This window comes from Peromyscus maniculatus, chromosome 6, assembly GCF_049852395.1.
Source record: "Peromyscus maniculatus bairdii isolate BWxNUB_F1_BW_parent chromosome 6, HU_Pman_BW_mat_3.1, whole genome shotgun sequence".
NCBI lineage: Eukaryota > Metazoa > Chordata > Mammalia > Rodentia > Cricetidae > Peromyscus > Peromyscus maniculatus.
The window spans coordinates 72,450,664-72,474,106 of record NC_134857.1 but is presented as its reverse complement, the minus strand read 5'-3'; the positions used below and the strand labels follow the sequence as shown (position 1 = coordinate 72,474,106).

At 42.9% G+C, this 23,443-nt stretch overlaps 1 protein-coding gene across 1 annotated transcript; it reads right to left on the bottom strand.

The window, feature by feature from the left end:
• Positions 1–3,143: 3,143 nt before the first annotated feature.
• Positions 3,144–9,795, bottom strand: Tchh (trichohyalin). Its single transcript, XM_076574505.1, has 2 exons — positions 9,634–9,795; positions 3,144–8,900 (listed from the first exon to the last, which is right to left on the bottom strand). Exons 1-2 carry the CDS (start codon positions 9,769–9,771, stop codon positions 4,140–4,142), a joined length of 4,899 nt encoding a protein of 1,632 aa, XP_076430620.1. The 5' UTR covers positions 9,772–9,795; the 3' UTR covers positions 3,144–4,139.
• Between the last annotated feature and the right edge of the window lie 13,648 nt (positions 9,796–23,443).

Here is a 23,443-nt window from a genome sequence, read left to right as displayed (position 1 = left end):
ATACTAAGGTTGTAAAGCAGAAGGGTCATTGTCTTTGGTAGTAAGAGGATTAAAGAAAATGAAGTCAGTTTAAAATGTTCTCTCTTAATCAATAAACCTGGGTGATAAGAAGGAGCTCGGGAGAGTATCTGGGGAGACAAATAGAGGGGAATTCAGGGATGTTTGGCTGGGGAAATAAGGTTTGAAACTGAAATGTGTTCTCATGATTACTATAGTCAATTAAGTCTTTCTCCTGTTTTCTGTTAGCTAGTCTTAGGAGTTGGGGGTGGGAGTAATTAAGTCACTTTGAGAGACCCAGTGGAACACGTTGAGTGCTCCAGTTAAAAATAATTATTTTTTGAGTCAGGGTCTCTTTCTGTAGACTAGGTTAACTTGGATCTCATTCTGTAGCTCAGTTGGCCTCATGCTCATGATCTTCTGCCCCGCCTCGAAATAGAATGTAATTTTCTTCAGTCCTGGGGATAACGTTGTGGATGGCTGTTTGAGCCTATAGATGGAATATAAATCAATGGAAACCTAGAATGTCCACGAGGCTTACACAAGGTCTCAAGACATGAAAGTGAAAGAAGAGCCCAGAATTGCTATTTCACCCTGCATGTGTACTGCCTGGAAAAAATGTTTTGCACAGATCACAAGCTCAATAAACAATTATTGACTAAATGGTGAATGAATGAACCCTAGCTTCTTGTTTTCTTACAGGATTATTTTCATGTCATCATAAAACTGGTCTGAGTTCTGAAGTTTGAGAAACACTTTGTTTTGCTTTATGATATTTTAAGTGGTGCAAAATATAAAAATATGATGCCAAATTCTAATTTTCCAGCTAAATCTTACTCTTAACAGATATTTCTTCCAATTCTTGACTTACATCATAAGGAGTTTTTTTTGTTTTGTTTTGTTTTGTTTTTCTGTAGATGTTGCTCCCCTGCATTATTCGAAGGCTGTAAAACTTCAGCCTGCTGGTGGTATCTGTGATGATTATGCAAGAAAAAACAAAAAATAAAGCAACCAAGCAAGACCTGTTTGCACAATGTTAAGGGTAAAGATGGTAATACAGGGGCTTACCTAGCAACAGAGCACAGCTCTACCTTATGTGATGGATTAGGTGGGGATGTCATAACCAAGTGCCACAGACTGCTGGCTTGAATACATTTATTCAAGGATCTATTCCATACCTTTCTTGACTAGTAGGTGACAATCTTCTCTTTGTGTTTTCATATCTCCCTACTTCTGTTTGTGTCTGTGTTCAAGTTGTTTTATTATAAAGATAGCAGCCATATCAGATTAGGACACAAACTAATAACCTCATTTTAATTACCTCTTTAATTACTTCTCCAAATAAGGGCACATCTCAAGTTACTGAATGTTAAGACTTCGACATATAAACCAGTGTGTGTGTGTGTGTGTGTGTGTGTGTGTGTGTGTGTGTGTGAGAGAGAGAGAGAGAGAGAGAGAGAGAGAGAGAGAGAGAGAGAGAGAGAGAGAGAGAGAATATACCCTAAGTGGAAAGCCACTTTTTAAATTACTTCATATTAAACTCTTGCATGGCATTTTCCTCTGAGTTGAAACATTTCCTCCAGAAAGGAACAAGAGTCTTATGAGCCTCAGAAGGTTAAAAAAAAAAATGTTCTCCACCTGTCTTGGAAAACAGAAAACTTGGAAGACTCTTGAGGGCCAGTACTATAAAAGGAAGTATATTCTTCCCACTAGTATGAAAAGGAGTGAACACTTTTTGGGGGAAGACACTGACCAGCAGAATTGCAGAGAAAGACATGATTAGACCACGAAGCTGTCTGCAAGCTGTGTTGAGAGCTCTGGAGGTGCGGCTTTTGTGAATCTTTACCCATGTTGGGGAAAGGATTTTCAATGATGTAGCTGCTTTTGAGTAATCTCTGCTCCTACTAAGTTACTCCTCACCCATTTTTAGGAATATCTTCCAGTTGTGTTAAAGTGTAAGAGAGTCTGTACTCCTTGCAGTTAAGGGTCTTCTTATTCAACCAGAATGATACTCAGGAGCTACAGGCTTAGCCTCCTTAGCTTTTTACCATTGACTAATGTGTTGACTGCAGCTTTAGGGCATTTTCCAAGGTTCTCACAATAAAAAATAGTGGTATTATTTTCCTTTCTTTCTGATGTTTTTTTCTATCTTTGTGTACCCCCGGCTTTCTTGGAACTCACTTTGTAGACCAGGCTGGTCTCAAACTCAGAGATCCACCTGCCTTTGACTCCTGAGTGCTGGGATTAAAGGCGTGCACCACCAATGCCTGGCAGCAATATTCTTAATAAGGTCTTTTTGAATTTTCTCCCCAGTAACTCAATTAAATAATGCAGTTCAGCAGGTGGCACAGGGGTGTCTGCATTGTGGGATGGCAATGTGACATTTAGACGAACTGCTATTCAACATTTTCTGATTCAGGCACCTCCTGGACTATGTTGCTTAAATCTCTGGATCAATAATTGTTATCTATAAAGCTCCTCCAAAAATTTAGGTCATGTTCCATCTCTGGATTAGACACAAAGTAGCTTCTCCATTTTAGAAGGAAAGTAATAAACTCTGTGCATGCAGTGTATTTGTCATGACCAGTGTGAGTCACTGCAAGAAAGCATTCAGAAAGGGGTAGTATCAAGAACAAAACATATGGAAAGCGAGTCTATGTGGTATTGGAAATGATATAAGGGTAACCTTAACTTCATTCAACTCTCATTGAATACTTATCACCCCCCTACCTCCCCCAAAACAAGACAAGTATTTACAGGATTTTGAGTAGGTTCCCTACTCAAACATGTACAAAAATAGTAATATTCTCAAACCCAACAAAACTTGGAGAAATGGAATAGAACTCTACAAATTACAGCAGTTTTAAATTTGAGTTATTTGAGAAACACCTTGTTTTGCTTCAGGAGACTTTAAGTGGTGCTAAGTATAAAAATATAATGCCCAATTCTAATTTTCTGTCCAAGTTTTACTCTGAAATAATATAGAAGTCACCTTAATTGGGAAAAAATTGTAGGGAAAATTGAAGGCTCTCTCCTTTCATATTTGGACATAGCTGATAGTAAAAATACTATGTGATTGGAAATATATGCACTTCCAGATTAGATATGAGTTATGATAGACACATAATTATAACAGACAAGGATAATTATTTGCCAAACATTTATTGATTTTCTACAGTCCATTTTTTTCAACAAGAATGTCTTTAAGGTAGTATAAAGCCTCAAATAATTGTGGGCTGATAAGTCTAGAGACCTCTAGAAATTTGTCCTCTGTTCATACATTTTCCCCTTTCCTTCTTCCATCACTCTGAACTCTTGTTGGACCCAAACAAGACAGATGTGTACAGGGCCTTGAATAGATTCCCTCTAAACCAAAATGTACAAAAGTAATAATATTCTAAAACCCAACCAAACTTGGGGAAATAGAACAGAGCTCTACAAATTACAGCAGTTTTAAATTTGAGTTGTTTGAGAAACACCTTGCTTTTGCTTCATGAAATTTTTAGTGGTGCTAAGTATAAAAATACAATGCCAAATTCTAATTTCCTGTCCAAGTCTTTCTCTTAACAGATATTTCTTTCAGTTATGAACTGATTTCACATGGTATTTTTTCTGCATAAATCATTCCCCTGCATTATTTGAGGGCTGGCAAAATTACGCAACAAAAATCAAGAAAACTGTTTGGAGGAGAATACAAATGAAATTTAGGCCAAAGAAAAAGCCAACTTAAACTTATAAAATGAGAGCTCCCAACAAGATGATCCACCACTAAAAATAGTGGCTCAATTATTTTGAATATCAAATTGCTACATTATTCTTATTTATGAAGGCAATAAATCAATGTGCTCCTCAAACAAAATTCCTTTAAAAAAATTAAATGACTTCTTTTTAAAAGTGCACACCATATCTGCACTAAAGAACAAAGACATCTTGCAATAAAGATCCGAGGCAGAATGAAAGACAGGAGTAGAAAGAAATGAAACAGGTATAGTTTAAGATTCTGGAAAAGACATTCTAAGATTATATAGTTTTCCCACAACCAGAAACACATGAGTTATCATTTGATACCCAGTGTTTCTCATTTTCTTTTGCTTGAAAAAGAAAAAAAGATTTGGCTGCTGCCAGGACGTTGGCAGCATCCTTTAAGGGCGGTATTGAGACCTCTGCTCTTGGATGTACTCATAGAGAGGGCTGGAACGCACTGGGACATTGGCAAACTGGCGTGCGCCACTCTCCAGGATTTGGCGGCGCCTCTGCTCTGCCTGCCGACGGATCTGCTCTTCTTTGAATTTTCTCTCCCGCTCTTGGCGACGTAGTTGTTCCTCTTTTTGATGCTGTTCCTGTTCCTGACGACGAATCTTATCCCTGGCAAACTGATCCTCAGCTAGGTACTGACCATCTCGTTTCTGCCTCCGCAACTGCAGTTCCTCACGTTCCTGGCGCAGCTGCTTCTCCTCCTGGAATTTCCTGTCACGCTCTTGGCAAAGCTGTTGCTCCTCCCTTTCTTTCCGGAGCTCTGGTTCCCCACGGAATCTTCGGTCTCGCTCCTGGCGGCGCTCTTCTTCCTCATGGAATTTCCTGGCGCGTTCCTGGCGTCTCAGCTGCTCTTCAAGTTCCTGGCGGCGATCTTGTTCCTCGTGGAATTTTCTGCCACGTTCCTGGCGCCTCAGCTCCTCTTCAAGTTCCTGGCGGCGCTCTTCTTCCTCGTGGAATTTCCTGCCACGTTCCTGGCGTCTCAGCGGCTCTTCCTCCAGTTCCTGGTGGCGCTCTTCTTCCTCGTGGAATTTTCTGCCACGTTCCTGGCGCCTCAGCTCCTCTTCAAGTTCCTGGCGGCGCTCTTCTTCCTCCTGGAATTTCCTGCCACGTTCCTGGCGGCGCTCTTCTTCCTCGTGGAATTTCCTGCCACGTTCCTGGCGTCTCAGCTCTTCCTCGAGTTCCTGGCGGCGCTCTTGTTCCTCCTGGAATTTCCTGCCACGTTCCTGGCGTCTCAGCTGCTCTTCAAGTTCCTGGCGGCGCTCTTCTTCCTCGTGGAATTTCCTGCCACGTTCCTGGCGTCTCAGCTCTTCCTCGAGTTCCTGGCGGCGCTCTTGTTCCTCCTGGAATTTCCTGCCACGTTCCTGGCGTCTCAGCTGCTCTTCAAGTTCCTGGCGGCGCTCTTCTTCCTCGTGGAATTTCCTGCCACGTTCCTGGCGTCTCAGCTCTTCCTCGAGTTCCTGGCGGTGCTCTTGTTCCTCACGGAATTTTCTGTTGCGTTCCTGACGTCTCTGCTGCTCTTCTTCGAGTTCCTGGAGGTGCTCTTCTTCCTCTCGGAATTTTCTGTCGCGCCTGAGCTCTGGTTCTCGGCGGAATTTTCTGTCACATTCCTGTGGGCGCCGCCGCAGCTCTTCCTCGCGCTCCCTGCGAAGTTGCTCCTCCACCCTTAACTTTCGGTCTCGCAGCTGCTCTTCCTTGCGCTCCTGGCGGCGCTCTTCTTCCTCTTGGAATTTTCTGTTACGTTCCTGGCGTCTCAGCTGCTCTTCCTCGAGTTCCTGGAGGCGCTCTTCTTCCTCACGGAATTTTCTGTCGCGCCTGAGCTCTGGTTCTCGGCGGAACTTTCTATCCCTCAGCTGCTCTTCCTTGCGCTCCTGGCGGCGCTCTTCTTCCTCTTGGAATTTTCTATTACGTTCCTGGCGTCTCAGCGGCTCTTCCTCGAGTTCCTGGAGGCGCTCTTCTTCCTCACGGAATTTTCTGTCGCGCCTGAGCTCTGGCTCTCGGCGGAACTTTCTATCCCTCAGCTGCTCTTCTTCACGCTCCTGGCGGCGCTCTTTTTCCTCTTGGAATTTTCTGTCACGCCTGAGCTCTTGTTCCCGGCGCAACTTCCTATCCCTCGACTGCTCTTCTTCCAGTTCCTGGTGGAAGTCTTGTTCTCGGCGGAATTTTCTGTCACATTCCTGTCGGCGCCGCAGCTCTCCCTCGCGCTCCCTGCGAAGTTGCTCCTCTACCCTCAACTTTCGGTCTCGCAGCTGCTTTTCCTCGAGCTCCTGGCGGCGCTCTTTTTCCTCTTGGAATCTCCTGCCACGTTCCTGGCGGCGCTCTTCTTCCTCTTGGAATCTCCTGCCACGTTCCTGGCGGGGCTCTTCTTCCTCTTGGAATCTCCTGCCACGTTCCTGGCGGCGCTCTTCTTCCTCGTGGAATTTTCTGTTACGTTCCTGGCGTCTCAGCTGCTCTTCCTCGAGTTGCTGGCGGCGCTCTTCTTCCTGGCGGAAACTTCTGTCACGCTCTTGGCGGCGCTCTTGTTCCTGGCGGAAACTTCTATCACACTCTTGGCGGCGCTCTTCTTCCTGGCGGAAACCTCTGTCACGCTCCTGGCGGCGCTCTTGTTCCTGGCGGAAACCTCTGTCACGCTCCTGGCGGCGCTCTTGTTCCTGGCGGAAACTTCTGTCACGCTCCTGGCGGCGCTCTTGTTCCTGGCGGAAACCTCTGTCACGCTCCTGGCGGCGCTCTTGTTCCTGGTGGAAACCTCTGTCACGCTCCTGGCGGCGCTCTTGTTCCTGGTGGAAACCTCTGTCACGCTCCTGGCGGCGCTCTTGTTCCTGGTGGAAACCTCTGTCACGCTCCTGGCGGCGCTCTTGTTCCTGGTGGAAACCTCTGTCACGCTCCTGGCGGCGCTCTTGTTCCTGGTGGAAACCTCTGTCACGCTCCTGGCGGCGCTCTTGTTCCTGGTGGAAACCTCTGTCACGCTCCTGGCGGTGCTGCTCTTCCTCACGCCGCTCCCGGCGGCGATGTTGCTCTTCTTCACGCTGCTGGCGGCGCTTCTGTTCCTCACAGGATTTTCTGTTGCGCTCCTGCTGAAGTTCTTCCTCGCGTTCTTGGAGGTGCAGCTCCTCTTCCTCCTGGAATTGTCTCTCTTGTTCTTGCCGCCGCCTCAGTTCTTCCCGTTCCTTCTGCAGCTGCTTTTCCTCCTCAAGGAACTTCCTATCCCTCTCCTCTGGTCGTCTTCTCGAGTCTCTCAGGAGCTGCTCTTCCTCCTGGAAGGTCTCATCTCGTCTTTTGGCTTCCCTTTGGTGCTCTCGCTGCAGCTCCTCTTCTGCTAGGAACTGCCGGTCGCGCTGCTGTCGGCGCCTCCTCTCCTGCTCCAACTCTCTCTTCTCTTCCGCTTCGTCTTGCAGGGACCGCCGATCCTGACGTAACCGTCTCTCTTGCTCCAGAGAATCTTCCAGCTGCCGGATCTTTTCTTCATTCTCCCTGCGCTTGGAGAAGAGCCTGTGACTGCGAACTTGATTTTCTTTCTCTGGTTGCCACTGCCATTTCAGATCCCTACGCTGATCTTCAGCCCGCAGCTGTTGCAGTTCTTCCTCTTGATACTGCCTCTCCTGCTGCAAGAGTCTCCTTTCCTTCCGCAGCCGCTCTTCCTCCCGCTGCAGATGCTCTTCCTCCTGCTGCAGTTCTTCCTCTTGATACTGCCTCTCCTGCTGCAGGAGTCTCCTTTCCTTCCGCAGCCGCTCTTCCTCCCGCTGCAGATGCTCTTCCTCCTGCTGCAGTTCTTCCTCTTGATACTGCCTCTCCTGCTGCAGGAGTCTCCTTTCCTTCCGCAGCCGCTCTTCCTCCCGCTGCAGATGCTCTTCCGCCTGCTGCAGTTGCTCTTCCTCCCGCTGCGCCTCGTCTTCCTCGTGACACTGCCTCTCCCGCTGAAGGCTTCTCCTTTCTCTCCGCAGCCGCTCTTCCTGCTGCTTCAGCCGCTCTTCCTCCTGCTGCAGGTCCTCCTCTTGATACTGCCTTTCCTCCTGCAGGTGTCTCCTTTCCTTCTGCAGCCGCTCTTCCTCCTGCTGCAGCCGTTCATCCTCCTGGCGATATCTCCTCCCCCTCTGCTGGCGCTGCTGCTCCACTTCTTGCAGCAGCCGCTCCTCACGTAGCTCTTCCTCCCTCTGCTGCCTCTGGCTGGGTTTGGTGTACAAGGTGTGGCGCCTCTGGCTTTCTTCCCGCAGTTGCCCGCTCCTGTTTTGGTCGCGGCGCTCCACCTGACGACGCCTCAGGCGTTCCTCTAGGAGGCTGTCCTGGAGCTGGGCTCGCTGCAGCTCATCCTCCCGGAAGCGCTGCTCCTCCCGCTTGCGGAACTGCTGCTCTTGCTCCAGGTGCTCCTCCTCAGCGGGACGCTGCGGGCGGAGGTCGCGGCGCTGCTCCTGCTCCCCGAGCTGACGCCTTTCCGGCTCCTGTCTGCGAGGCCTGGAGTAGACTTTGTTCTGACGGGCTTCTGCCTCGCTTTCGAGCTGCCGCTGCCACCTCTGTGTGAAGCTCTCGTCGGGCTCCTGGAGCTGCGTCTGCTCGTCCTCCTCGGGCACCAACTCCTGCGTGCGCCTCAACTGGGGTTCGCGCCTCCGCTGGGGTTCGCTTAGCTCTCTTCGCCCGCGCTCCTGCAGCCGTCTCTCTTCCGTGTGGTCCTCGCTCCTGAGTTCTTTCCTCTCTCGCCTCTGCTGTTCCTCTTCCTCAGAAAACTCCTCAGCATCAGGACCCTGGCTCCAGCTTAGCGGCTCTTTCTCTGCAAGGCGCTCCTCCAGTTCTTGCAGTTCTCGTCTTTGCAGTCGGGGCTCTTCGTCGCAGCGCTGCTCCAGTCTCTCCTGCCTCTTCCTCAGCTCCTCAGCACGCTCCTCCTGCTCATGTCTCTTCTGCCGGCTTCGGCGCCCTGGTTCTTCATCCTGGAGCTCGAATCTCCTTTGGTCTTCTTGCCTGCGATCTTGTGACAGGTTCCTCTTTTCCCTAGGCAGGGCTGTCTTCTCATCCTGCCTTGCAGCCTGGTCAAGAGCATAATAGCAAGCTTGAGCAATCTTGAAAAGGAACAGGAGGAATTCATTGAAATCAACACGCCCATTGGAGTCGCGATCCAGAAGTTCTAGGGTCAGGTCTACCGTCTCGGGGTCATGTGGTCTCTGAAAGATTAAAACAAACGTTTTATAATTAATTATTTACATGTAGTAAGCTTTTACTCTCACACCTATTTTATATTGTGTTGATATTAGGAGATATTTAGAGCAATTAGAAAATGCATAGTGTATGTATGTTGTCTTGTTTTCCCATATGATATGTGAACGACTCATTTCAAAGCATACCCTTCTTGGAAATTTTTGTAATTGTGTGCTGATCAAAACAACAGATTCTTTCTAGATGGCAGAATGAGAATAAATTTCTCCTTGTGATCGATAAAATGAAATTTTATGAAGATTTCCGACAGATATTTCTATTGAAAAAGCCAGTACTCCTGATTTAATTTCTATTTCATGTTTGAAGAAGAACTAAGATATTTACAGCAACACTATTTTAGTCAAGAAACGGGCAGATTTCAGTTGCTGAAAGTTGGGAGCAAAAAAAAAAAAGTCCCTTCAAGTCTATTAACTTGACTAGGCATCATTAGTGGTAATGCCCTATTAATTAACATTCCCATTAACAGTACCACCAAGTCTATTAAATACATGCTATTAACTTCTTTAGTACTCAGATTACAACACCAATTTAAATACCTCAGGCTCAAAAATGAATGAGGATGTGATGGTGACCTGTTATGCTGAAAAATCCATTTTAATCGATATTTTTTACTCTGGTCTTTATTGGGAGGAAAAATGAGAGCTCCACACCCATAGATTTCTTTTTCTTGTCAGATATTACCTGAAGGACAGTTCCGAGTTCCCTTTCAAGGAGGTTCTTCAGGTCTTTCTTGCTTAGTGATGCTCCATCACAACTATGTGAGGCATAATGATTGAAAACTTCAGCGATATCAATAACGCTTCTTAAAAGTGGAGACATTTTTTTCTTTCCTTCAAATTCAAGTAAACCTAGAACAATAAGATAGGATTCAGAAGCAAATCTGGGCTTCCGATTTTAGGGAAACTTGACTTACACCAATTCAGACAGATCTTTAGACTTGCTATTAGTAGTTATTGCAACTTGCATTTTCAGAGCACTTTATCCCTGACTACTATATTCTGAAAGAGGAAGAGAAATATTGAAAAATTCAAAGCCAAGAAAACCACCTTCAAACTGAAAAGTCAGCTTTTCATTGTCCATCGATGTGGACTATCCATACACTCCTCTCTTTTTTTTTGTTTCAGCATATTTCAGAATAGATAATGAGGAGACAAGAATAAGAATTTAAATTCTACATATTGCTACTCACAACAACCCCTAAAGTTGAGCAAAAAGGATAGGTTTTAAAAAAAAAAGCCAAGATGTGAAAGAAGACTTGAGCATTTTTAAAAGTAAATGGAGCTATGTGTAGACAATTGTGTCTGCAAAAACATAGCAACAAACAGAACAGTGAAAAGGAAATGTAAATCATTCCTTAAATGTATAGCCCATAAGGGACTAATTCATGTCACCAATTCTAAGATCAAAGAGTGCTTCCTCATCAAAATAAAAAATTGTAACATTTAGATACAGCAAGGCAGAAAAACAGACTGCATGTTATCTGTCTTAACTCCAATATACTATGGCTGTTCATATCTTCTATTACTGGAATTATTTGAGAAATCCTGATTGGTGAATCAGAGTCAATAGGTCAGACAAGCCTGGAGAACTTTGAATGATATTGGTCTTAAGACTAGCCTTTGTTAAGTGAAGTAAAATCATTTGAATATTGGTGTTATAAAAAGGGGGGGCCTCTGGGAATTTAGCTCAGTGGTAGAGTGACTGTTAGTATATGCAAAATAATGTGTTCAATTTCCAGTATTGCCAAGACAAAGCAAACACACAGCCACAACAAAACCTTATTAAAAGAATACTTGGATGGCTTTGCTGGCTGACTGCATAGTAGGTCACTTAGTTGAGTTCTATATTATCATTTGAATTCCAAAACCTCACATACCAACTCAGATGTGAACTGTATGAAGATGCCTATGTCATACTGAACACATGAAAAAGAGATCAGAGATTTTGCGCACTTTGGGGTTGATCGTTTTTTTCAGAAAGATGAGCCTCATAAGAGGCACACACGGTGTTTTTTGATGTGCCTAAGTATTGAGTTCAGAGCCTTGAGAGAACTACTGCTATTCAAGTGAGGGCTCCAACCATAAAAAGATAAGACAAGCCAAGCATAGTGGCTCGTTCCTTTAATCTTAGCTCCTCAGAGGCAGAGACAGGCCAGTTTCTATGAGTTTGAGACCAGCCTCATCTACATAGTAAAGTCTAGGCTAGACAGGGCTAAACAGTGAGACCTCATCAAAAAAGAGAAGGGGAAGGAGGAGATGGAATAAGTGAGATTTAGCCAACACTGGAAGGTGGAGATCCCTTCTGGAACCTAGAGCCTACCTTCATTCCCCCAACATGTACCATGGCTGGAAAACGAAGAGTACAGAAGAACACCATCCCACAGGATGGGACTTACCCACTTCACCAGAGGAGGAAGGCAAGTGCTCGCAGACACTGCTGGCAAGTGTGCTAGGTCCCTGGGAGTCGGGCCTTTTATAGGGGTTTTAATTGTGCCCCCGGGAGCAACTTAGGAAGGAGACACCCACTCTGTGGGATGACCTGATTCATTCAAATCCCGGCTCCACCTCTGTCTCCAGGAATGGCTTGTTTATCTCACTATTTGCTCACGTAGCTATTTGGACAGGGTTCACAGGACTTGCCTCCTGACTGGGTACTGGCCCCACCTAACACAAAAAGGGAGAATATTTGGCAGATTTTTCTAATCTTTCTTTGTTAAAAACATTAAAACAAAGGTGATGAATATTCTGAATCTTGATTTATTATGACTTCATAAAAAACACAACCTCTAGTCATTTATTATTTTTTAAGATTTAATTTTAAGTGTGTGTGTGTGTGTGTGTGTGCACGTGCACATATGAGTACAGGTACCTATGGAGGCCAGAGGTGTGGGATTCCCCTGAGACTGACCACACAACATGGACACAAGGAACCAAATTCTGCTACTTTGCAAGAGCAGGAAGTGCTCTTAATTGCTGAGCATATTTCTAGCCCCTTAAACCATTTATTTTGTGCAAAATACAAATTCTAGGTTGACATTAAACAGGAGCTTTATCATAAACTGAAGAGAACCAGCTAACTTCTGTATGGCATGTAGCAGACCATAAAGAGATGACCATCAGTCCTGCCTGGAACCTTGAAGATCATGAGAGGGACCGAGTTTCTTTTAAAAAAATTGAGGTGGGAAATTTATTTTACATTTATATTCCTCAGATTTTCCTACAGGCTAGGGGTTGCTTCCTAAGTCAATACATTTGGAGAGTATCTTAAATTATGTGTTTATCAAACTGTTGATGAGAAAGCATATTGTGAAATTTCATTCTTAGAGATATTAAATCTAAATGAAATTTGCTCATTTGTTTTTCTTGCTAGCACACCGAAGCCCCTGGAGAAAAAGAGCTACTGTAATGCATGATTGTAGATATAATCATCTCATTCAGCCTAAGTTACTAATGGTTATGACATCTGAACACTTGAGTTGGCTTCTCCTGGAAGCACATTAAGGTCATTCTAGCCCATTATAGCTGTCAGAGCTTTCTCAACCCTGGTGATCATTTGTGAATCTTGGTGCTATTTTATTGTAAGGCACTGGATTTGCTCCTGGTTGCCAGTGACTCCCACCCTTCCATTTCATACTGCATGAAACTTTGGTTCATAATAGGTTTATGGAGACTATTAAATGATTCAGTGGCTTCTCTGAAATTCTGTCTCCACCAAAGGCAAGTATTGGTTTTTGGAATTTTGAGGAGAATGTAATTGTTAAAATAAAAACAATGAAACAAAGGTTTTATATTCTTCAGTAGTATGTGGAAATCAGGATGTCTGTTTCTTATTTCGCCCACTGCTATTCCAGACACAGATTAAGTAGAAGGCTGAAGTGACAGGAGAGGAAAAGACAGTTGTAAACCTAGTTTTATTTCTGCTTCTTCAAGACCTTCAGTACGGAAGTCTGGGATTTCCAAGTTTCCCTAGAACTGTCAGAACTGTCATTATCTGTTGGGGTCAGTGAATTAATTTGATATGGCAAATCCTTTAAGAGTAAGTCTTCTCTTACTCAGTTCTAAGTAATGTTTTATACAGTTCTCTTAGTCTTTTGGCCATCTTGAGCAATGTGCACACATAACTAACTGCAAGCTGCCAAACACTTTTCTCTCTTTCTCTCTCTCTGACACTTGTAGTATTTTGCCTAGACATCCTTCAAGGGATTTCTGTTTGTGAGCTGCTCTCTCTTCTCTCTTCTCTCTTCTCTCTTCTCTCTTCTCTCTTCTCTCTTCTCTCTTCTCTCTTCTCTCTTCTCTCTTCTCTCTTCTCTCTTCTCTCTTCTCTCTTCTCTCTTCTCTCTCTCTCTCTCTCTCTCTCTCTCTCTCTCTCTCTCTCTCTCTCTCTCTCTCTCTCTCTCTCAGGATTTTGCTAGATAGTCCAAAATAGCCTCCAACTTTTGACCCCTGGTTGCCACCTCAGGAGTCTGCTTCTGTTTTTATCCACTCAGGTGTAATCTGTTATGAAATCTCAGTCCAGGTTTTTCATCCTGAAAAAAGTTTTAAGTTTAGTAATGCCTTTTTTACCCAGTCCTCTCTAAAGCGAGTACAACATAAAGGAATATATTTAAAAAAAAAAAAAACCCACAAGTCTCAGAGAATGACTTTTCTTCTTTTGGTCTCTTGGTCCATTTCTAAGTAACTTCAGCCTGTTAACAGCACTACAATGCTACATTATGTTCTTTTATTTTAGACAAAGGCTAAAATAAAATGGAATAAGAATATCATTTCAGGGGGTTAGATCGATGACTCACAAGTTAAGAGTACTTGCTGCTTTTGCAGAGGACTGCTTACAACCTTCTGTTATTTCAGTTATAGGGGATTTGATGGCCTCTTCTAGCCTCTGCAGCTACAGGCATGTACAGACTATGCATATAAAAATGTGCAGGCAAATACTCATGATTCTTAAAAGAATACAGAAAATAACAAAACAAAACTCCCTTTAACACCAGCACTAGGAAGGCAGAGGCAAATAGATGTCTGTGAGTTCAAGGCCAGCCTGGTTTACAGAGTGAGTTCCAGAATAGCCAGAGTTACATAGTATGACCCTTTCTAACAATAATAATAATGAAAAAGCTAATTTCAGTATCAGTCTCTAATTTGATTTTTGGACAAAGAAACAATTTTAATTGTTTTATAGTTTCAGCAAAAGATGTAGAAATGTTAGCAAATGTAGAAAAGTAACTTCTAACAAATTGGTTCAGTCTATTTTTATTTAAAGGTAACTAGAAATCTATGAGAATGGTAGTATCCAATCATGTATCATCAAAGACAATGGTTTTATAATGTGGAAATCTTCATTTTTTTTTTGTTTTTGTTTTCTCAAGACAGGGTTTCTCTGTATAACCCTGGATGTCTTAGAACTTGCTCTGTAGACCAGGCTGGCCTTGAACTCAGAGATCCCCCTGCCTGTGTGGCCTACGTACTGGGATTCAAGACTTGTACCACCAAATCTTCATATTTTATAGACAAAAGATCTCATTGTTTAAAAATATTTAAAATTACGTTTATTTACTTGTTTGTAGGGGCTTGAGTGTGAAGCTCAGAGGAAAACTTACGGGAGTAGGTTTTCTTCGTCCACCAGGTGGGTTCCTGGGATTGAACTCAGGCTTCTGGCTTGTTAGCAAGTACCTTTACCCACTGAGCCATCTCACTGGCTCTCATTGTCTTTGTTTTTTAAAGACTGGAAACTGAGGTACTGAGAGGTCAAAGAACATTACCAACTAGCATGGGAATGAACTGAGTACCCTACTTTATTTCTCCATGAATATTCTTTATCCCAAGAACATAACTGTAGTTTTATACTGACGTTTGGGACTTGGATCCTTTATTACAGAAGAATTAAAAGAAAGTAATTAAATGTATTTATGAGGAAATTTTTAATCACATATATTTCTTTATTTGTGTGTGTGTGTGTGTGTGTGTGTGTGTGTGTGTGTATGTGTGTGTGTGTGTGTATGTGTGTGAACTCATGTCATGGCGCAGGTGTTAAAGGACAACTTCTGAGAATGATTCTCTCCTTCTATCATGTGGTCCCTGGAGATCATAGTCATGTCATTAGGCTTGGTGGCAAGGATCTTTACCAGCTGATCCATTTTGCTGGCCTAGACCAGAAATAAAGCTTCTGTCATTCATTTACTTTAATGCCATTCAATCTTGAAGCCTGGGGGATGAGGCTCTTGTTTCTAGCAACAGAAAGGAAAGTATTAGGATTTCCTGCTTTTTATCTCACTCAAGGGCTCCTTCGTACACCTTTCCCTTGCTAGAATCCAGGAAAAGAAATTAATAGACTTGACATTTTGTGACATTTAACCAGGCCCAGACTCTGCTTGAGACCAACTGGATAATTTACAAGGTAAAAAGTTAGATGAAAAGAAGGTTTCAGTGCCCTCATCAGCCAAGAGACTTCTCAAGATCTCCACATGGATGATGCTGTTGACAATCTGGGAAAACATCCAAAATAAGGTGGTTTAGATTGCTTTGAAAGAAGTGAGACTCTTTGGTAAGCTTTCTTAATACCCACTTCCAGGAGACCTTTTCTTTCATAATTATGTGTTAAGTCTTTCAGGTTTCCCGATTATTTTCTATTATTCGGTGACTGGCACTCTCATCTGCCAGGCAAAAACCTAACATAGTTTACTTGAAGCTCCACTAAAGTTCCATGTCCTCTCCCAGACTGTCTTCAGCCTTTCTATGTCATGATCTTCCATGCAGAGACAGTTTCTCCCCACAGCAAGTATCATCATCAGCGTCACATAACCTTGAACTGGTTAGTATTTTCGTATTCCTCTCTAATTTAATGGATGCTTGTTTTGTCTCCTCAATTAGGTTTTAAGTTCCTTGAAAGTAGCGCTGTACCTTTATTTCTGCTATGTGTCTAATCCTCACTGATGTACTTTTATTGTGTCCTGGCAGTGGCCAGCAGGTCTGAATGAGATGAGTTGCTTACAGTAGGATGGGTCACCTGTTTGAGTGATGGCATGAGGATGAGGCTTCTCACCATAATGGGAAGCAGCCCTTCTGGGGCCTCCTGTGAGTTTTGCTGCTTACAGGGCAGGTGAGGGAGGAAGCAGTGCTCCACCCTCTCTTCTTTCTTCCATGTCCATCACTTCACCCCTCTGTTAAGTGAGGAGCTAGAAGATATGAATCCCTTCCTCAGAGGGGAGCTGTGATAATTACAGCTTGTAAAGCATTTTGTGATTCTTAGATATAAAAGAGCTAATTATTATGATCATTAATATTCTTAATTTTTATCTTCTTCAAGGTAAATTATCCTTACTTTAATTACACCCCCACCCTTTAGGTAATTATACCTCCAAGAGTCAGCAGACGCTTTCATCTCACGTCATGCCATGCAGGGTGACTGGCACGGGTGCCCAAGGATAACACTACTGCCTTCACGTCAGGGTAGCAGAGTGAGCCTGGCTTTCTCAGTAAACTGGTCAGAGGTTTTAGATCATTTTTGTTTTCCCTGTTCTATAATCGTATCTTTAGCCCATTGAGTGACTCCTCCAACTCACAGAGCATTGGGATTTGTCAAAAAAAAAAAACACCAAAATAAACAAAAATCTCACCCCTAATGACACAGCTAGATTTAATTTTTATAATTTAATGAATACCTTGAATGAATGAAGGAAGGAGGTGTCTGAGTAGGCCATAGAGACTATATGTGATCTATTTTATAAAGAGTCCTAGCTGCTGTTTGAGAAAGGGCTATAGCCCCTTGAAGTACTGTGTGATACTTTATGTTCTCTTTAGACTAAGCTATGTTTCTAATAGAATGATGATCCTTCTGGGGGTGTGAGACTGGAGAACTTACATAGTTTGGGAGAAGTTTGTTAAAAAGGCATACCACAAAGGAGGTGAATGCTAAAGTTTAACACTAAATAGATGCTTTGGGTTGTGGACTCCCTGATATGGAAAAGAGCACAGGCAAATTGGCTAGTTTGGCTTGGCAGGGTTTCTTCTAGACCCAGACTTTGTAACTTGATGTCCTTGGTTACTGAGTTCTAATCTTCTGCTGGGTTCTGGGCATCCCACCCTGGATCCAAGTAAGGATGGAAGTAGAATAAAGCAGGAGGCTAGGATCTGAGTGAATTTTCAGTGTTCGCTGGCTCACTGTGACCCCTTCAAAGGAGTGTGTGGTCCTTGGAGTTACACACCAGACTCACTATCCTGCTTTCACATTCTTTCTTGTACTGGTTTCTTCTTGTTGTCTCCTTTTAGATTTCCCTTTCCTACTTCATCCTTAAGACCATTCTAAAATTAGGTCAGAAAATAGAAGAAGAATAGAGGGGCTTTGAGAGGACCAGTCTGATGCCTTTGTCCATTTGCCTCAAATGAGGATATGACTTGACAGAGCTTTAGTTAAGATCAATGACAGACTACATATTTCTTGGTTCTTCCCACAGTAAGTCTCTTTAGGTCCATACCATTTATAGAGTCCTCTGTTCCATTTCAGGCATAGCACAAGCCTAGAATACTTACCATATGATACTACACTCTACATCTTGATGATTTGGAGAGGGTAGGTTGCCTTAAGAAAGTTTTAATTGCAAAAAGAAGGCTATGTTTTATTGATGAGTCTGTTCAGCTGTCTCCTTTATCTGTAGAGATTTGTTCTAGGATTTTGGTGATACCCAAATCCAAGAATGCTCACTCCGTCCTTCATAGAAGATGGCGTAGTAGAATTTACATATGTACTGCATATCTTCTCATGTGCTTTTTCTCTAGATTATCTTTAATACCTAATCAATGCAAATGCTGTGCAAACAGTTCTTATATTCCATAATGTATAGTGTAACATGGTCCAGTGACTTATACCATACTTTGAATAGAATAAAGGGCCCAATAAATGCTTATGAACTGCAAGAGATCCAGTGACACACCCATTATTATTCCCTAAGCAATTCAGAGCAATATTTTTAATTAAAATATTTAAAAATTAAAACTCACTGGAGTGGTTATCCAATTCACATTAGCCACTCAGCTATTCTATCAGGTGTATGACTGGAGGCTTTTCCTTATCTGCAGATGAAGAATGGTGTGGATGCTGATTGCTGAGTATCTGACCAAGCCCCGCCTTGCTTTTGCTCCCTGTCAGTTCTGGGCAGAGGGTGAATCATTAAAGGTTCATCTATAAGGGCATCTTCTGAGAGTATCTTCCAAATTACAAAAATAAAACCATGCTTTTAGCAGTGCAGATTGGATCTTTGAAGTGAATTATAACATGTATGTGTAAAGAAAATGGAGGAATAATTAGAATGTTTTGCTTAGAAGAACAAATCAATTTTTCTGATATTAGTATCATCTTTTCTTTCAGGGTCAGCATTCTTCAAATTTAGTTTTTAGAGTTTGTCTGTTAGACTTTTCAAGATGTAAAACTCAGAAGTCTTTGAATATAAGCTCTAGAAGATTGATTCTGTACACCACCACCCCCTATTCCATGAATTCCACAAAAGTTTGCTACCCAGCTTACCAAAAAATTGGAAAGAGAGAGTAGCCCTGGAAAAGGCATGATCCAGTGCCTTCAAAGACTACTAGAGTTGCAAAGACCAGTTCCAGTGCACACACACCCTACAGGTTAAAAAAGGAGGAAGGGAGTAGTACTGGGTGAAGTCCTTTGGGTGGGCTTCAGTGAAGAGGTGAAACTTATGAATGGATTTTAGGCAGAGCAAAAGGTATAGAGACATTCCAGGCAGAGTGAGGAAAGGGTGTGGGATCAAGTAAAATGTGTTTTGAGATATGAGAGCTGCCTACAGTGGAGACTTGACCATATTTTAACAAAGGGTTATGTCTCTATGGACCTTTTTAACATTTGACTTTACAGAAGAGAATGATAGTTTCAACTATCTATTTACATTAACTTAGGAAGTTATTGAGTACAATAAATCACAGGTTCCTTGAAAGCAGATTCTATGCCTGCTTGATGCTCTGTTCCCAGTGCCTGCCAGCTGTCACTCAGGAAATAATTGTTGATTGGAAGTATGAATGAATTGCATTATATGTCACATACAAGATCACACTCAACAGCATGACCAGAAAATATCCTATTAGAGTTCAGAAGTCCCTTTTCCATAGGAAGATTAGGAAGAAAGGTAAGAGAGAAATATTTGAAAAAAGTCTAGTGAAGAGGGTGAGGAATTTTATCTTTTTAAATCTTGATAGGAGAACAGAATGGGTGACTGGATCATGGTACAGCTGACGGGAATGAAGATGGGGTGGGCAAAGACAGTGACAGGCCAATACTGCCACCTTCAATGATCTGCTCAGTGCTTCCTTTTGGAGATTAGCAAAAGTGTGGGAAAATAAATTATTTTGCCTTGGGGTTGGCTTCCTATCTGCATCTCAAAAACAATTCAAAGAGCATCACCTGGCTAGTCTAGGCTTCCTCTGCTATTATTATTCAAATGAGGACTTGAGCAGCAGATTTTGCCCCAGTAAGGAAACTGCCTGAGGCACCAGCATAGATGAGGTTAGGTGGACTGGTTTTGCCCATACTAGAAGGTAACTCTAAAGGAGCCTCTTGTTCCTGTTCAATCATCTACCTCATTCATCCTGGTCATTTGAGCAATTCAGTCTCGTCAATAGTAAATGTTGTTAGCTCAAAGGCAGAGTGCCTGCCCAGTATGTGTGAGGCCTTGGATTGTTCCAGCACAGGGAGGAAAAGTAGGTGTCTCAGTTAGGTCTCCCATCAGTTCTGGCTGGTAGACATGGTTATTCTTACTTTGCTGACCTGGAAATAGAGACTTGGAAATGTTAATTGATGAAGATGAACCTGAGATCAAACAAGCTGAAAAGTGGCAAAACTGGAATCTGAATGCAAATCTAGCATCCTCTAAAAACCATATTCTTTACTGTCATTCAATATTTGTCCCTTTAATATGAGAAGGACCAGATTAAACCTTTACCAAGAGACTCCTTGAGGTTAGAAGGATCTCAGTCTATAAGTAGGGTGGCTTTCTACAGCAGTGTCAACTTCATGAAGGAGACCCCCTCAGCCTACATAACACAAGTTCAAGGTTCTGTTAGGCTGGGAGGAACTTATAACCAACAAAACATAGTGGTGAGGGATGCCGGGCGGTGGTGGCGCACGCCTTTAATCCCAGCACTCGGGAGGCAGAGCCAGGCGGATCTCTGTGAGTTCGAGGCCAGCCTGGGCTACCAAGTGAGTTCCAGGAAAGGCGCAAAGCTACACAGAGAAACCCTGTCTCGAAAAACCAAAAAAAAAAAAACAAAAAAACATAGTGGTGATGAGAGCTGGCAATTAGAAATTAGAACATTCCCCCTCCCCTGAAAACTTTGTGTGAAGAAACCAGCATTGGTTGGGACCAGTTTGTGCAGGTGGTGGAGGCATAGGCTAGAGTGTCCCTGTTATCAGATACCAGCAGTGACTGATGAGTGTCATGAGGGGAGCTCGCAGACTTGTAACAACAGCTTGATTATAATCATTAAGCTTTTACAGGACACGGAATGCATTGCACAGGGTTTTTACAACCTTCTTTTTATTGGTTGTTCTCCCTCCAGCCCAGCCCGGGGAAGTGCTGCCGCCTCCACTCTTCAGGTGTGGAAACAGGGCCACTGAGAGGTTAAGGTGCCTGCCCTAGGTCATCCAGCGGCTGAACTGAGCTTGCCTCTTGTTGGATTGTCTAGAAAGGGCTTTCTTCTTTGAGCCAATCTGCCGATGTAGGAACCTTAGGGATTTAGAACAAGGTACCCCGCCCCCCCACTGTGAATTTCACATGTGGTATCACATGTTATTCCTCTCCCTCTTCTGGAGAAGAAGTACCTTTTTAAAAAAGTACCATCTTCCCCTTTATTCTCCAAAAGACATAATTATCCGAACAAATGATTCCAACTTCCAGGCATTTAGAGGTGGGCACAGATGGTGAGTAGTTCTGAGCTTTTGATGAAGGAGGAGCTTCTTGGGGGCAGCATTAGCTGTTCTAGCTCTAGTCTCACAGGATCATCCTAGGGATTCGGGTGCACTGACTCCACTGTTAGAGAATTTGGGAGCTCAGGATTAAGTGGAGACAAGTCATTTACTCAGGTACTTACTCAGTATTCTTGTGCCGGAGGCTTTTCAGAACCTCTTGTATGCTTTGTGAATTTCCAATAAGGACTCTACCAGAAAGCATTTATGAAATTTGGGCTTTGCTGACTGTTTTCCTTCTCTATTTATCTTCTGATGGTTGGCATTCTACAGAATGCTCCCGAGAAAGTTTGGGCAGGAATGCCCCATTCAGGTGGGCAGCATGCTGTCTCCCTCCTTATTTCTGTGGCTACTCCCTGAGCTTCATCTTGCTCCCTGAACTTAACCACAGAAGAAATTGTTCCCTTCAAAATTCTCACAGGAAGCAAAAGTGAGAAGTGTTTAGGCATGAGCCTGTAACAAACACCAGAAAACGAGCCAGAGATCTTCTGAACTAAACTTTAATCTTGCCCTTGGTTCATTATACCATCTATATTGATGATGATGATTATGGTTATGATCTTGATTATGGAGTATGTGCTTGGATGTCAGTTACTGTAGAGAACTTCTTTTGTGTGAGGCAGTGTGAGGATATAAGAATGTGTTTTCTTTAGAGACAGTTAATTTTTTAATAGATTCTGCCTGGCCATGTGGTAAATTAGGAGCCTGGGGTTTCATGTTACAGATCCATCACAGAATTGGTATTCTCTGTGATCTCAGGTGAGTCAGCTAAACTCTCTGGGCATGAGGTGTCTATCTATAAAATTACAATAATGACTCCTTCATTTTTTAAGATTGTGTATGTGTGCACGCATGCGCTATAACAACAACAAAAAAAGATCATAAACTGTGGATTATTTTGAGTTTATAGGAAAACAACGAGGGAGAGAATTCCAGGTTCTGCGTGTCCTTTTCTTCTCTTAACATCTAAGTTCAGAATCCTGGGAAGAGATCCATGAAGAGAGAGGTGAGGTTAGAAGAGATTCCCATGTGGGGAACTCACCAAGCCTCATGTGGTTTAGACATTCTATGAGTGCCGAGTTCTGCCCTTTCTTTCCTTTCTTCATAGATCAACAGTTTCTGCCACTATGAGGTATTTGCTGGGATTTTTTCTGCCTTAAATATTTGTTCCTACAAAAAGTTAAAATTTGGGGGACATACTTATTTGATGGGCACTTGCTCTGGTAGTGGTCTTTTCTAACTGGATGTGTAAGAAATCCAGGCTCAGGTTCTCAGGCTACTTTTTATATCAGACCACCATTGAAATCTGACATCTCAGCAGCTTTGTGCTATGGGAATCCAAAGCTCTTCAGTTTGCTGATGTGCTTATAATCTTACGGTGCCCATTTTTTAGAGGGTTAGGTGGAGGCAGCCTTTAGAAGGCTTGCCTAAGGCCACAGGATGACTCATGAACACAAGGGAGGAGGGATGTGAAGGAGAGATTCTTTGTCCCTGACCTCACTACCAGACCATTACACCACCCAGTCTCATTTCTGCCATGGACCCACCTGCTTAAAATTCAGGTTCCAGAACTGTTTTGTTGTCCTCTCCCATCATCCACTGTTAATCTTTGACGTAATTCATTTATCTAGATCACCGTTTAGCACATTGCATCCTTGTGGTTCTCACCTGGTGTGCAGAGTTTCTCCCCCATCTTTCTCCTATTTAGAGGAAGCCTGAGTAAGTGTATCCCTCTCCTTACTCTGGATTCTGATTCTGGTACCTTCATCAGAAGGCCAGGATAGTATCTCACAGGTTGAATGTAGAGTGACTGCTCAGGAAGATGGGAAACTATAATTTATTGGTTGCCTTCTGTTTGTCATGCTCCTTATAAGGTATAAAACTAGCATAATAAACCTATGTATATTTTGCTGATGAGGCCTAGCTTTGGCATAAGAAAAGCTAGGTGATCTCCTGAGGGTCACATGACAGGGAAATGGGGAGCTGATATTTGGCAAGCTCTTTTTCACAAGGCTCTGATGCCTGGGGTTTTACTTAAGTTCTTTATAACCCAACATTAAAATTTCATTTACTTTTTTATTATTTATATGCATGTGTACTCTTGTGCCATGGTGTGTATATGTGTGTGTAGGTGAGAGGACAACTTTTGGAGTTGATTCTGTCCTTTTACCATTTGGGTCCCAGGAATTAAACTTGGATCATCAGACTTGGAGGAAGTATCTTTTTTATCAACGGAGGCATCCTGATGGCCTCATACCTCTTGTTAGTTACATGATTTTAATTTACTACATTTGTATAATAATTTACAGTTTCAGAAAGTTTTCAAGTTTTTAATTTAGTTAATTTAGCTAGCAAAAATCTAATAAAGAAGGCCAGCTACCAAAAAAAGTGAAATGGAGGACAATTTTATATTTAACAGTAGATGGTCATTGTAATCAGAAGAGGGACATGTAAAAGAATATTTTTATAATAAGTTATGTGATGCAGATCAGTTAGCAGATGAAGGACACTAAAAAAATCACAC